The 14681-nt window shown below is 38.9% G+C and overlaps 1 protein-coding gene across 4 annotated transcripts in view; it reads right to left on the reverse strand.

Moving 5' to 3' along the window:
- LOC146789441 (ATP-binding cassette sub-family B member 5-like) overlaps positions 1 to 14681 on the reverse strand; it is a 1226636-nt gene that overhangs the window by 358782 nt on the left and 853173 nt on the right. For all 4 annotated transcript variants that reach the window (XM_085631579.1, XM_085631577.1, XM_085631580.1 and 1 more), the window contains 3 exons: positions 12657 to 12767; positions 8356 to 8481; positions 4879 to 5082 (listed from right to left, as the gene is read on the reverse strand). In XM_085631579.1, coding sequence (XP_085487705.1) covers positions 4879 to 5082; positions 8356 to 8481; positions 12657 to 12767 — 441 coding nt within the window. The remainder of the gene's footprint in view (positions 1 to 4878; positions 5083 to 8355; positions 8482 to 12656; positions 12768 to 14681) is intronic.

Here is a 14681-nt window from a genome sequence, read left to right on the forward strand (position 1 = left end):
ATTTAAAATATGTAATAATTTAATGTAACATTATTTCCTATGTGATTTTATTTTACTTCCCTACCATTATTTTCTACGGGAGGGTGTTGTAGTACTAGTGGATGGCCATGTGTGGTGCTGAAGCTACTATTGTTTTTAGAAGTACCTTACACTCAGAATTTGAGAATAAGCAAATAATACTAAACTTTCTCAAAAGCGTAAATTACTCAAAAGTATTAGTTACCTCTGTGAATCAGCCTCTATGTATCCATCGGGGACTGGTTTATTTTGAAGGCGGGTTTGTAGACCACTTCTGTTCTCCTCTAGGGACATAGGGTGACTACCAGGCAGACATATACTTGTGTGAAGAGACTGAATAGTGCTATCTTTAAAGTGCCTTGTTATGGCCAGTTAAATTAGGTTTTCTATTTGACTAGTTCAACGAGGTAGGGGATCTTATCTCCTAATTCACTGAAGCATGTTACGGTATGTTGTTATGATGGTATGGAAGATGGAATATGTATAGGAATGGATGGATGGCATGTGGAGGGATGAAAGTAGCAAATGGGGAGAAAAGGAATATGATGGATTATATGGAAGCACATGCATTTAAAAAAAATACTTTTTAGTGAACATTTTTCAATTATCTTAGCCCTCCCCCCCAACAGCTGGTGGTATATCATAACTAATTATATAGAATTTATTCTGAAGACACAGCCTCTATAAACACGTTACATAAATATCACATGACATTCTCATATGCAGTGTTGGAAAAAATAGGAAATATCCAAACACGCCTTACAACCCCTTTAACCAAAAATGCCCCATGCCATAGCAGCAATCTTCTAGTGATCAAGCCTAACAACTCTCTCTTTCCGACAGTTTTCAACACACAGTGTCAAGGGAGCCCAAATTCTCAGACCTTTCGGCTGTGTACGGCTACCCTTTCTCGCATACACAGCTTTCTCTAAATTATAATCTGCCAAAACCCAGGCGAACAATTGCTGAAACCCCGGAGGGTTAGGATCTAACCATGCTGAAGCAATACACAACCTCAGGACTGCAATAGCTATAATAATTAAGTCTTGCCCTTCCTCTACTACATCTCATAGAAAATTTAGAAATTCCCTGTTTCAAGTTTACGAGCTCACTACACGATGCACAAATATGTACAATGTAGGCTTTATATAATGCACATCAAGGGAAGCATGTTCCTTTGCCCTCTCCCCACATAGCAATCTTATACGGAGTGTCATAGAGAAAGAAACACGTCTTATAATACAGCGCTTGTAAATGTGCAGGCACTAAAATACCTTGCGCTGAGTCAAAAGATTGATGAAACATTACATCCGTTATCCCCAACTTCTCTAGAAACTTCTGGGAATATTCATCCAGGTCATCTTTCAATATATAGAATTAAAAAGACAATATATTACCCCATTCATGCATTCACTAGCTCCAAGCACTCTATCAACTACTGCACATTTTGCAAACCCAGCTGGGCCACCGGTTTTCTTAATAATAAGTCTCTCACTTGGCGGTATTTAAAGAAATCCCTCTTACCAATATTACATTTATTTTTAAGATCATTAAATAGGATTAAACCCAAGGGCGGAAAACAATCCCGCCCAATACAGCCCTATCTTGACCCAATTACTTACAAGTTGATCCATAAAAATCTCTGGTAGATTTATGTTATTTACCAAAGGCGTGCACAAACACAGTCTACCAATCCCCAATAATCTGCCAGCTGCACTCCATACCATAAAGACCTCATAAACGGTCTTAAAATATACTTTTTTTTATAATAATTGGTGTCCCAATAGTATAATTTCAAATAGGGCAGCGCCAAGCCTCCTCTCTCTTTTGGTAACGTAAGAAATTTGAGCGCCCTTCTAGGTCTAGCATAGGTCCACTTAAACCGTGAAAAAATGTCTTCCATTTTCCTACTGAATAGAAAATTCCAATGGAATAGCCAGAAAGAAAAAAGAGAATCTTGGGGGAAAAAAACATTTTTACGACATTACATCTACCCCCTATCGATAGTTGAAGATTATTTAGTCTGCCCAAATCTTGTTTACTTTTTTCAAGAGGGGCTCTGTATTTTTTTTCACTATTTTATCTAATTCTGCCGTAATGCTAACTCCAAGGTATACTGCCTTGCCCATGACCTGCTCATCAGTTAGCTTTATTTTCTCATTGTTAACTATCTGTTTTTTTTTTATTTAACACATAGGCAGAAAATCTCCCAAATTTTACTGTGTCATCTTCTACCATCTTAAGTGCATTTAAGGGCTCAACAGTCACCAGGGCAATATCGTCGGCATATGCCAATGTCTTCGTTTCCCACCTTCATATCTGGTAAGATTGCACCATAATTTACCAGTTTACATATAAAGGGGTCACTATATATCGCAAATAGTAACAGGGAACATGGACAACCTTGCCGTGTCCTCCATGAGATCGAAAACGAATCTGACAATGCCCCATTCACAGATACCCTCACCATCGGATGGTAATATAGCATCTTAATTGCTTGAATCAATCCCTTACGATACCCACCCTTGACAGAGCCACCCACAAAAATTGCCAGGAGCCCCTGTCAAAGGCTTTTTCTGCAACAAGAAGAATTAAAGCCATGGGTTCCCCTGCAACATAAGTAGCATCAAAAAGCAAGATTACTCTCCACACATGATCAATTGTGGCTCTTCCTGGGATAAACCCATGTAGGCGAACTGATACTGTATTATGAATTTATGCAACTAAACGAGAGGCCAAGATCTTAGAATATATTTTAGAATCACCACTGATCAAAGTAATCTGGCGATAAGATCCCTGTTGCCCTACCGATTTATTTTTTCCGGAAATACCACAATTTTGTCAGAAGACCAGGAACTCGGCAGTCTACCTTCTTTAAAAATATGATGGGATGACCTGGTCATACAATCCTTAAGTTGTCAAGTAAATACCCTATAAAACTCCATGGGGATGCAGTTAGTACCAGTAGCTTTGCCAATCAGAAGACTATTCATCACCAGAGAATCTGTACCCACTGTGGGGAACCTTCTAGCTGTTCCTGTTCTTCAACCATAAATTTATCACATGGCTTTGCATCTAAATATTCGTTAAGCTCCCTGGAATCCCCCTCACTGCTGAACAGGTAAAAGGATTGATAGCATTGTTGGAATGATGCCCTGATTTTAACTGGATAAGATACCAATCCAATGACAGGATCCTGAATTTCCCAGACTATATTGTGATGTTCTGTTGTGTGGTTCAAATAGCTAGGTGATGACCAATCTGCTCACTGCATTCATAAGAGTTTTCCTTCCAGACCATAAGCTTATCAGAGGCTTAACAGAGGCTTTCTTAGCCAAAACAGCAGATTTGGACACCGCCATCTCTGCTTGTGCTTACTTAAAATCACCCCCTTGTTGTGAGTCTGTGACCAACTCCTCTTCCGCCAGGGCCAGAGCAGCTTGCAAATCCTGTAACAATTGCCTACCTTGCCTATTAAGGTTCAAGAAGAACCTTAGACTTTCCCTGTGGATACCCGCCTTCAATGTGTTCCATATTAACTATTGTTGCACTCCCTAAGTTATCCTTCAGAAAGGTAGGAATCCAATTTATCATGTCACTACGGTAATCTTCATTTAACAGAAGATCCCGTTCAAAACTCCATGACATCACATTGGGCTTAAAGCCTTCCCACTTGATTTCTACCACTAGTGGGTTATGATCTGAGAATATACGTGGGACTTTTTCTATAGTACAATCAAGGGATAATGAGTGAGAAACAAACACATAATCCCATTGAGTATGCGAGGATGTGGTATTGAAAAGAAGGTATACCCTCGATCTAAAGGATTTTGCATATTCCATAGATCGACCAGTCCATGATCTCTGCACAGGCCCCTCAAGGCTTGAAATACCTTAGGTTTTCTCCCGAAATAAATCCAATTCTCGTTCGAGGACCAGCTGGTCGGTATGTTAATATTTAAATCCCAGCAAACAATGACGGGGAGGACACAAAATTCTAATTCCCAGGCCACACATTCAAATACTCAGGGGTCATCCACATTACTTCCATAGATTACAAATATAGAAAAGTTTTCACCACAGCAATAACTTACATTCAGATATAACCCATCGACTAAATGTATCAACCCGTATCTGGGTGAACTGCAGCCAACCGTTATATGTCGGAATAGCCACATCGCGCACCCAAGCATTCTGTTTTGTCCCCCTAATCAGCTTGTATCCCAGAGAATTTAACAAGTGAACTTGTTTCCATTCAATATGGGTCTCTTGCATACAAATGATATCTGCTGCTAACAGCTGTAATCCAACTGCTACTTTCTGTCTCTACTTATGATCGTTAAGCTCACAGATAGTAATTGTAGCTAGTTGCAATTTACCCATTTCAAACCCACAAAAGAACCCGGATGCCTAACCTCTTATCCATTGAGACCAACATAAATTGCACCAAAACAATGCCAATGAGCCACACTTCTGCAAGCACATGTATGGCGCACTGAAAATGTCACAAAGACGTATTACTGTATCCTTGGTTGTTGCTCTGTAAAATAAAGTCTTGTTAAAACTCAAAACCTATATATTGCGTTGCTTTGCTGAGCATGATATGTCGGTTCAGTGTCAAATAAATAGCTGTGAATTTTTTGTAATTCAAAGTTTTTAAGGAAACATTAAAAGCACTTTGATCCAGAATTTTATTTTACATTGTGGTAAAATGCACACTATTACTTTTCAATCCAGGGATGCTTTATTGCTACTGCTTTAAATTCCTCAACACACCTTAAATCTGTTTATGTAATACTGTTTCTATCAAAACTTTGTACAAATAATATTCCAAATTGGAATGCAATACAACAAACTTACATCTGGAAGCTTCATGATAAAGTTGTACGCATTTGCTTCTTTGGCAGCTTGAGTAATTTCTTCATCAGTTACATCATCGCGACCATATCTTATATTGTTTTTAATTGTTGTCCCAAACAACACTGGTTCCTGACTTACAACACCAATGAGTTTTCTGTAATGTCTCACATTGAGGGATCTTATATCATGGCCATCCACTGTTATCTGCAGAGAAAATCGAAATACACAGGAAAAATGAAGACCTTAGTTATCTTTGTATGTTGATCATCGTTAATTTTAAGAAATATATGAAAAAGACATTTCAAATGGAAACTTTTGCATGAGCCAGTACTTGACTTGTGCATACGCCCACTAAAGGACAAAAGCAAGCCTGCCTGGCCTACAATCCGAAAGAAGAGTGCCTTAGATTCTACTGAAGAGCAAATACTCCCCTGGCATTTAACTCCTCCTACCCTCTTTTCATTGTGTGACAGCCCCTCTGAAGAGAGGCTGCTAGATAACAGAACAAGTAGCAGATCTGAAGCATAGGTGAATGCACACGGATATATCTGTCACAGGAATGCACTTTATAGGCAGAATATTTATCATATCACATAATTGCCTTTTGTTTAAAGGATAACTGGACTCTAATGTCATCATAGTTGATTTCAGACCTAGATCTCTGAATGCTGTGAATCTGGTTCTGATTGCATTTTTCAAAAGTTCTATACATTAAAAACTACATTACTCTTTACAGATCAGTGGATATTTTCCTTTATGCATTCAAGAACTACACATTATGATCAAACATCAGTAGGGGAAAATCCCTCTATCACTAGCACCTCCCCTATCTGTACTTCTGGCAGCTGTGATTGAACATGCATCCACGTCTTGCAATTATGGCAATTTAGAAAATTAGAAATCCTTATCACCAATACAGCACTGAGCAGGTGCTGCTTACTCCTCGAATGAAGGAGCAAGTCAGGAGGACTGCAAGTGTAAGTCAAACCTACTCAAAACAAAATCTTTGTAAATCGGCCTCATGACATGCATGTTTTCACAAAAGATATTAGTTCTAGGATGTGAGAACCAGATACGATTATTAACTCTGTTTCATGTCTGACATCAAAACAAAAGTATAACAAATGGACGCACATAGCCACCTGATTTACAATGGCAGTAGTAGTGGAAGTGGTAATGGTGGTGTTAGTGGTCATGGTAGTTATATTGGTAGGTTGTAGTGATGGTTTATTGGATTTTTACAGTTCTGTGATTACAAGCCCTCGTTTTGAAGACAATACAATTTCCAATGCGTCTTGTACACAATATAACGAGGATAATAGCAATGGGGCCAGGGACACATTGAGTAAAGTACAGGACAGGAAAGTGCTACAAAGGGCATTTGAAAGCGCACTAGTTTGTTGAAAAAATCATGTCCATGGAACATGAACATCTTAAAAGCTGTGAAAAGGGGCCTGATGAGATTTCTGGTTAGTAGCAGTTGATGTAAAACCATTATTTGTATGCTACGATCAGGAATAACCGTACGAGCGTACAGGGCACACATTGGTTTATATTTGGATATTGTCTTGGAAACAAAAAATGTGTTCTAGAAATCAGCAATGCTGAAAACAAGTGGGCACGCCTTTACCTGTACAGGGAAAGGAGGGATTGGAATTGTCCAGAAAGGTGTAAAAACACACATTGGTGAATGTAAGTGACAAACCCAGTAGGCGGCATCTGGGATATTTGAAAGGCATCACAGGATAAAATCAGGAAATCACAGTGCAGTGAGACCGGGTCTGGTTGGACAAATCACTGCCATATTACATAAGGGGTGCGGTCAGGAATGCCAGTGTAAAGGAGCACCCCTCAAATATAGAGAATTTGTAGGTGAATACAACTTTTATTAAGGTGAAAATCAGGCATTCTCAATGCAAGGCATGAGCCATACCAACAGAACCTTGTGGTGTCAATATGTATTTGAGTCCTCAACCAATTTCACTTCTCCCCTACCCTTTGAAAAACGTCTGCGGAGTACCAGACCTCTATTTAAACTCTGATCGAGAAGGGATAGGCAGGTGGGTTTATGAAAGACTCTGCAGATCTTTAAGACGGGGCCTACTACACCACCACTTCAGTTCTTGATACTAATCTGAACAGGCATCAGGAGGCAGATGTGCTACCCCAATACGTCACAGAGAGACCAGCAACATAGAAACAAGAATCAAGAACCAGAAGTGGGCAGCAAAACTGTCACACCCATGGCACCAAATTTCCAGACAACACAAATTCTTTGAAAAGGGTGATCTTTTCCTCCCTGTTGACTCGCAGTGAACTTTGTTACTTTAATACTAGTCAACGATTACAATGTATGTATCATAACTTAGCGACCCTGATGCTATTATCCCTAAATAATATCTTTTTATTTACTGAGAATACCACCTATGTATCTGTTCACATGGGAGAGAGAGCGAGAAATAGAGTAAGAAAAAAGGAAAAGTCAAGTAAAGCTGGAAGACACATCAAAGTCTAAAAAATGGGCATTCCATACAATATTCTAGGGAGAAGACTACTGTTGAAAAGACCCATATATGCCTCTGTTTGAACTTTATTACATTTGAATAATACTCCTACAGTCATGAAACCTTTTAACTTATCAGAATGTTGCTAAAAAGTTCAAGACGGTCCTGACAGTGGCACTACCTTTGCTTAAAAATATTAAATTGGGAGGGTCACTTTGAGTTTGGCCAAGTGGGACCCCATTTAGAGGAGGGGAAACTGCTGGGTTTGAAATAGCTGAGCGTCGAACAGTTTAGCATCTGCTGGCTCTGTCATTTGAAACTCTTGATCCAGTGACCTGTACGCATGTGGTGTAGGTGGCGCCAGGTCACAGCGACAGTGCCCAAACCAATTTAAGGTGTTTCAACAGCCACGGATTTCTGGAAAGGGCTGCCCAGCAAGGCCTGGAAGAACCGGGTAGGAGACAGTGCTTAGTTTGTAAAAACTAAATAAGTGCTATGGCTCTAGTCAGGAGGTCACTACAGCTTGAACTACACATTGCCCCTGGCATGCTGCCAATGATAGTACCAATACAATTACTAACACTCACATTCCTTTAAGTGTGACAATTCAGACTATTTCAGGCCCATAAAGCTATAAGAATGGCTTGGGGGGGGGGGGCAGGTAATTTTTAATGTATATTGAATTATTAATTAATTGTTGATGTGGTCATCTCTAAATTAGCCAAACAGCGCCATCTTGTGGCAGACTGTCACAAGCACCGGTGCTGAGAATTAAGTGCGGCTCAAATAAAGCACTGGCAGGAGACGAGAAGAGTATCCCTGACGTGTAGGCAGCAATCTTCACATGTGTCAGGCACCTCTCTATTTTAGTGGATCAGGCTGTGAAACATATGATGTTATTCATAAGCATAATAGTACTGATTAAGTCTAGCCAAATATTGATTTTTGGAAAAGTGATAACACATGTTCTCACCGTTCCGTCTTGTGGGTCGTATAGTCTCTGCAGCAGCTGAACCGTTGTACTCTTTCCACATCCACTGCTTCCAACCAATGCCACTGTTTGTCCACTTTGAATCTTTAAATCAAATCCTTTCAAAACCTTGAGAGATGAAATATTAGATAAGAAATGCTTCATTAGACGCACAAAACAAGACCTATTTGAAAAAAAAGGTTTTAAGTATTTCGCACATTTGTTAGGTATTTGGCAAATGTGGCCTTACATGAGTTAGTAAATGCAAAATGTGAGAAAGCAGTGCCTTTTCTATATTTTATCACACAAATATTTCCTGTTGCAGCGGCTTCACGTGTAAACTGATGGTAAGAATGCTACAATAAGATAATCTTCAACGCAAACAACTAACGTTTTACATACTGTTGTCTACAATAGATCACGGTCTCCAGTCCTTTACACGTAGAGATATTGCTCTAGGTTGGAAGGCAATAATCACTAGTTTTCTTGTTAGTAAATACAATTACAAACTATAAAGTGAACATACTATGTCCATGGCCCTGTTAAGTAGGTGTAAAGCATGCTCATGGTTCTACCTTGAGACCTATCTTTCTCCTTCTGAGACACATAGGTCCAAAGTAGAAAAGACAGCTTTAGAACACGTTTCGACAGCTTTGTACACATGGAACATAATCAATTGTAGGGGGTTTAATGTCTCTGTACAAGTGTGTGCTATGCTTTTCCTAATATTTGGGTTTTAAAGAAAGGAGGATTTAAGATTATAATTAAAAACGCTATCACACTGGAAAGTTTTATTAAGCTCTACTTCAACATTTAAAAACAGAACAGAAAAGACGTTGGATCTAGATTTTAAAAGAGGGAATTATTTTTCTTATTCATAAACTATAAAGGTTTATACTCTATGTTACTCAGACTGTGTTTAAGAGCAAGTGACTAGAAGCTAAATTCAACGGGGTTTTCGGTAACATTGTTGATTAAGTAGCAAATTGTTCACTGGTCAGTCATTATTTGTTCTAGCTTTTATATGGTTACTAAAGGTATTACTTTTATGATAGGAGCCATTATATGATAAATTACTGTCCAGCTGTTTCTATATTAGCTGTCCCATTTAAAAATATTTGTTTCCAATTGGATGGACGTTCCAGTCTTAATGTTAAAAATGATACCTTTGGTCTAATATAAAAGTTGGAAATGTTCAGAACTAAGGACGGATGCTCAATTGAGAAAACAGCTAACATATCCCTGTCGCTTGTGAGTATCAAGAGAATGTGCACGGGGACTGACTGAGCAAACCATTTTAGTTTATGACAATGGTTGCAATCAGTTGTGTGTATGGAGATGTCCTTTCTACTCTACATTGTCCTTTCCCCACTCTCTTTTTCATACATGTTTTTAAGAAAACGTTATATGAACTCAGCGTACTAATCTTTACTATTAACATTGCTAAGCTTTTAAAATATTAAAACGTGCAAAGTATAAAGAGTTTGAAAAATGCGAAAAATATTTGGGGGGCAGCCGCACTCATTTTGAGGTGTTTATACAGTATAGCATTTTGCTGCCATTACATCTCACTTATTTCTGTTTAAAGCGACTACATATAATGGGTAAAGCAATGCACGGTTCTGTCAACTCTCCAATGATATTAATTTTAGCCATTTTGGTGTACGTGTCTGCACCTTAACATTATTTGAGCTCCTATCTTAACATTCTTATAACTTCTGCATTTTCATCTCTGACATAAGTCAACATTTTTTGGCATAACAAAATGCTGAATGTACTGCCAACTCTCTTCTAGGTCTATTAGATTAAAAGTTTCTGAGACGTACAAGGTGCTCCACTACACTGTCACAAACTCTCCTGAGTGACGTGTCCATGCCATTTTAAGTTGATTACATTCTATCCAAAGTTTCTCTCTACCACCAATGAATGACCCGTCAAGCTGAGACACTACACACTGATCTTCTATGGGACAAAATCATGTTGTAGGTTTCAGATCACCTTTCATTAAAAAAAGTTCCTCTTGGTGTGTACGGAATTGGGGTGTCATACACCAGTAGAGCACCACAAGGTATTGAGTAATTGTACAGTACAAGAACCATCACTAACCCTTGTATGCACCACGTCTTTTCCATCAATTGTCTTTCATTATAGACTTCATTCTAACATAAGTTATGTTCTTTTTGTAGTGTGCTCTTTCTAGTCTTGACAGAGTATAAGAGCATTCACGAAAGCAATGCCTTCCCTTCCGAACTGACACAGTCCAATAAGCTTGCCCGAAGACAAGTTTCATCCAGAGTGTAGTGTACAGTGGGAATCTTTAGCCTCTTGGTAGCATTCCTGATTTCGCTGCACTGGTTTAGAAATAAAGGGCCCAATTCATCAAATAAAATAGGAAATTTACTCCCCTACTTATAAAGTAAAATTTTGAGAAGTCATATTGTATTCCAGGAGCATGCATAAGAAGATTTGAAAGTTGACTTTTCCAAGGAGAACTTCCAGAATTATTTTATGATTTTTAGGTTAACCGTATGCACCAGGATTTTTGCATACTGGAATGTATCATATGGACAATTACACCTAATCTGGCGAAGTGCCACTGCATCTGCAATCTTTCCAAAACATTTTCTCCATAAGAAAAATACTTTGTGCCATGGGAAGGCTTTCATGTTTCTGTGAGTCCGTCCAGTTAGGCAGGCACTCTTGCCCTGGAATCACAAACCACCAACAGGAAAACGTTGCTCATAATATTAAACCATAATGGTGTAATATCTTGTAGGTATAAATATATTTATGTGTGTAAATTCACTTTTTGAGAACACAAACCATACCTTTACTCCTGCAAATGGAAGTAGCTGCACAACTAAGTTTACGAATAGGGACTACAGAGTATACGGAATGTGTCCAACATTAGTTTATAAGGTCTGAAACCATGCCAGGTGTTCTGGATGTCCAAGTGAGATAAATGTACATATAAAAGATCTAAATGGGAATCAAGTACCTAATAGGTGGTTGAAACAAATTTTGCTCTTAGTATATTTTTTGTTTGCTCTCTGAATACATTTTTATTCTCATCTCACCCTTTCCTGATACTCTGATTCCAACAAAGCAATCAGGATTTTGTGTAGGATGCTGTGAACTCTATCTCAGTCATACTGTCATTTATTTGTGGCAGTATAGATTTGTGCTGCACAGTGTTTTTTCCAGACACAAAGGGGAAGTGGATAGGAGTTTGCTTTTTGTTCTTTTCCACACATCAAACAAAAACTGACAAGCACACAAGAGGTCAAAGATGATACGCATCGTTCATGGCTGATGTAAGTCTATGAGCGTCTGGCTTGCCCATGATTCCTTTTGATTGAAATGCTGTGGAAATAGTACTCATTGGTCAATTCAGAACGGTTCACGTTGACGGGTTGCCTCCAAATAGAGTAGTAGCTATATTTGTGTACATTTTGAACTATTTTTGTTTCTGTCAAGGACGTGGATTCTTGGAAGGATAAAGATGAGGGTTCCCTCAGCACATCCCTCGCCTACCAGATGTGCTTTTACATTCAGAGTTGGGACTCCCAAGACATGTATTCTCTGCTTTTCACTTTGCCACCAAAATATAGTCTGCCGCAGCTCATCAACACCAAACTAAAAAGCCAGCTTGCACAAACAAAGCACACTACAAGGTACACAACCTAGCACTGAAACCCATACATGGCACAGTCCACCCCTGCCGTGTATGTCTAATCATCCACCACACCCCTTTTGGCACCCAATGCTTGCCAATCACAATCTAATCAATGTACCCAAATGATTCCTTTCAACTGCTTTAATCTTTGCTGTGGCTTTCTCTTCATTCCAAACTCAGAGGCTTCTGTCCCCTCACAGAGTTAAAATAAAATCTAAAACTTCACTTTCTCACTCATGAATAATACCCAGGAATGTGGATATACTGCCCCTGAACCAACACCCACAGCCCATACACTGCCAGCATTTATAGAAACTGCAGAATAAATTTGCAAATAGCTGTAACTATATCCACCTTTTTGTGTTATATGCTGCAAGAGTCTAAGAATAATCACTCAACCATCAAATCCCATTAGCCACCATGTCTGTAATGTTATTATGTGCCAATTGTTTCCCATTCTCAGGAACTCACTTATACATCTGTGCAAAATGAGATGGATAAACATCAACAGAATTAACCTTCCTAGCTACAACAGGATTGTTTTCTCCAGGTAAAACCTTATATGTGATAATGACAATGGCAAGCAATATGCAGTAAAAAAAAGTCAATCAGTTCATTGTTTTGTTACCTGGACATCTGGCCTGGATGGATAACTAAACCACACATTTTTAAATTCTACTGTTCCTTGTACTTTATCAAGTTTGTGTCCATCTTCTGCAAAACTATTTATCGAAGGCTTCTATGGAAAAACATAATAATAACACACTCATGAGAAAAGTGCACAACTGAAAATCCTACACAGAGACAAGCAGAAGCAGATGAATGTACAGAAATTGTAACTTATTTCAACTGAAAAAAATGAATTGGAGTTCTTTGGAGGAATTCAAATTCTACTAAGTTATGCATTCAAGTGTGAAGGGACACAGGTTCAAAGCAAAGACAACACTGCTCCCACCAGACACCCAAGTGGTGTAGCCTGTTCTCCAGCATGGAAAAGCGTGTCAGTGTTCCACATAGGTACAGTAAGCACTATACAAAACCATAATACAATGCAATAAACAGATGGGCAAAATTATATTTTTGGGGTTAAGTTGCTCAAAATCTAAAATATGATTAGCAAGGGATTCATACATGTGCTTTAATCAACTTGGTGGATGGCTATCGCATGTGTTATGCCAGTGGAATACAAGATTTTTTCTATTCATGTGTGAGCACAAGTACATCGCTACCCAATGCTCACAAATTAGGGTGAAGTATGCAGTTTCACATAAAGTTCATGCATGTGATCAATTTCCACAAAACGTCAGACCAGGAGCCATGAAGAAGCACCTGGCTTCTTAAACGCAGGTGATCTTTGTGGGACCTTTATCCTACTGGCCTTGCAGAGATTGAGGGAGACTCCACCTGAGGAAAGGCCAATCTTATATGGAAAGGACTGTACTTTGTCAGGGAAGAGATCCAGTGGTGGCTGGATCACACTGAGGACTCTGCATCAGCCAGGCAATCTTTGTGACAGCACAGACTTAGTGATAAAACGGATACTAACAGGTTTGGGAAGCAGATAATGGTAATATTTCTACCAATAGAATGGAGTTAGAAGTGAATCTGCATTTTTTAGATAAATTGCATCACCATCTTGCAGGCTTGTTTACGATATGAAGAATAACTCAAAGCATTGTAACCATAGTATTTTATTGAAAATGGACAATTTCTGGGCAGTGTGTTACATCAACAACTTGAGCGGCACAAGATCTAGACTTCTTGTAGTTATTGTCAAGCACTTTGGCATCATGGCCTGGACAAGGAAATTTCTGTGCAGATATAATTCCTTCAAGACAAACACAATATGGGGGCATACAGAGATTCTTGATACCGTACGCTTTCCAGCAACTGGTGGGATGTTCCAAACACCAATTATCAGAAGGGACCCTTGTGAGGAGACCAGTTTGCCATGAAACTGAAAGCCCAGCTTCAAATGTTATTCATTGTGAGAAAGTACAGGCAGTGTGTATATTTCTACAGGACTGGTGGAATGGAAGAATGCACTAAAATACATGTTCCCTATTTATTCCGATAACGACAATGACAGGAGTTTTGCTTGTTCCTTCGGGGAATGCTCGTCCATAGGTCTTTGTTGGTTCCCTTGGGTTGGTAGCAATGAGGATTATCCTAGATTATAAAGGCCAGTCCTTTCAAAACAATTTGCTTTGCTTATCCATTAGCATGGTCTGTTAGAATACTTTAAAGAGACAGATCAACAAGAGCCTGCTGACCCAGCTGGTGCTTTTGAAGGAGTCTTTTATAGATTTGTTTTATTTTCAAAGATTTAAAGATAATCAAAATGGAATCAGCAAAAAGCCGACTGTCTCTGCTCACAGAGTGACAGAATACCAATAAACATTCAAGCACAACATCTTATTCCCCAACCCATGTAGGGTATCCAGAGAAGTCTTGATCTAATGAAGCCAAACTTAGAGCATGTCTTACATTTTGTATCTGAGCTTGTGAAACTAGATTTGGCATTTGGGGTGATTATTTCTTCCGATCAGCTAATTATGCAGGGCTCTTACCTGTGAATAATACAGGGGAGAGGGAGCATCCCCTGATTTTCAAGTCATCTAAGGGAGTAAGGCTTACTTATAATGAAGAAGCG

This window comes from Triturus cristatus, chromosome 10 (assembly GCF_964204655.1).
Source record: "Triturus cristatus chromosome 10, aTriCri1.1, whole genome shotgun sequence".
In the NCBI taxonomy this organism is placed as follows: domain Eukaryota; kingdom Metazoa; phylum Chordata; class Amphibia; order Caudata; family Salamandridae; genus Triturus; species Triturus cristatus.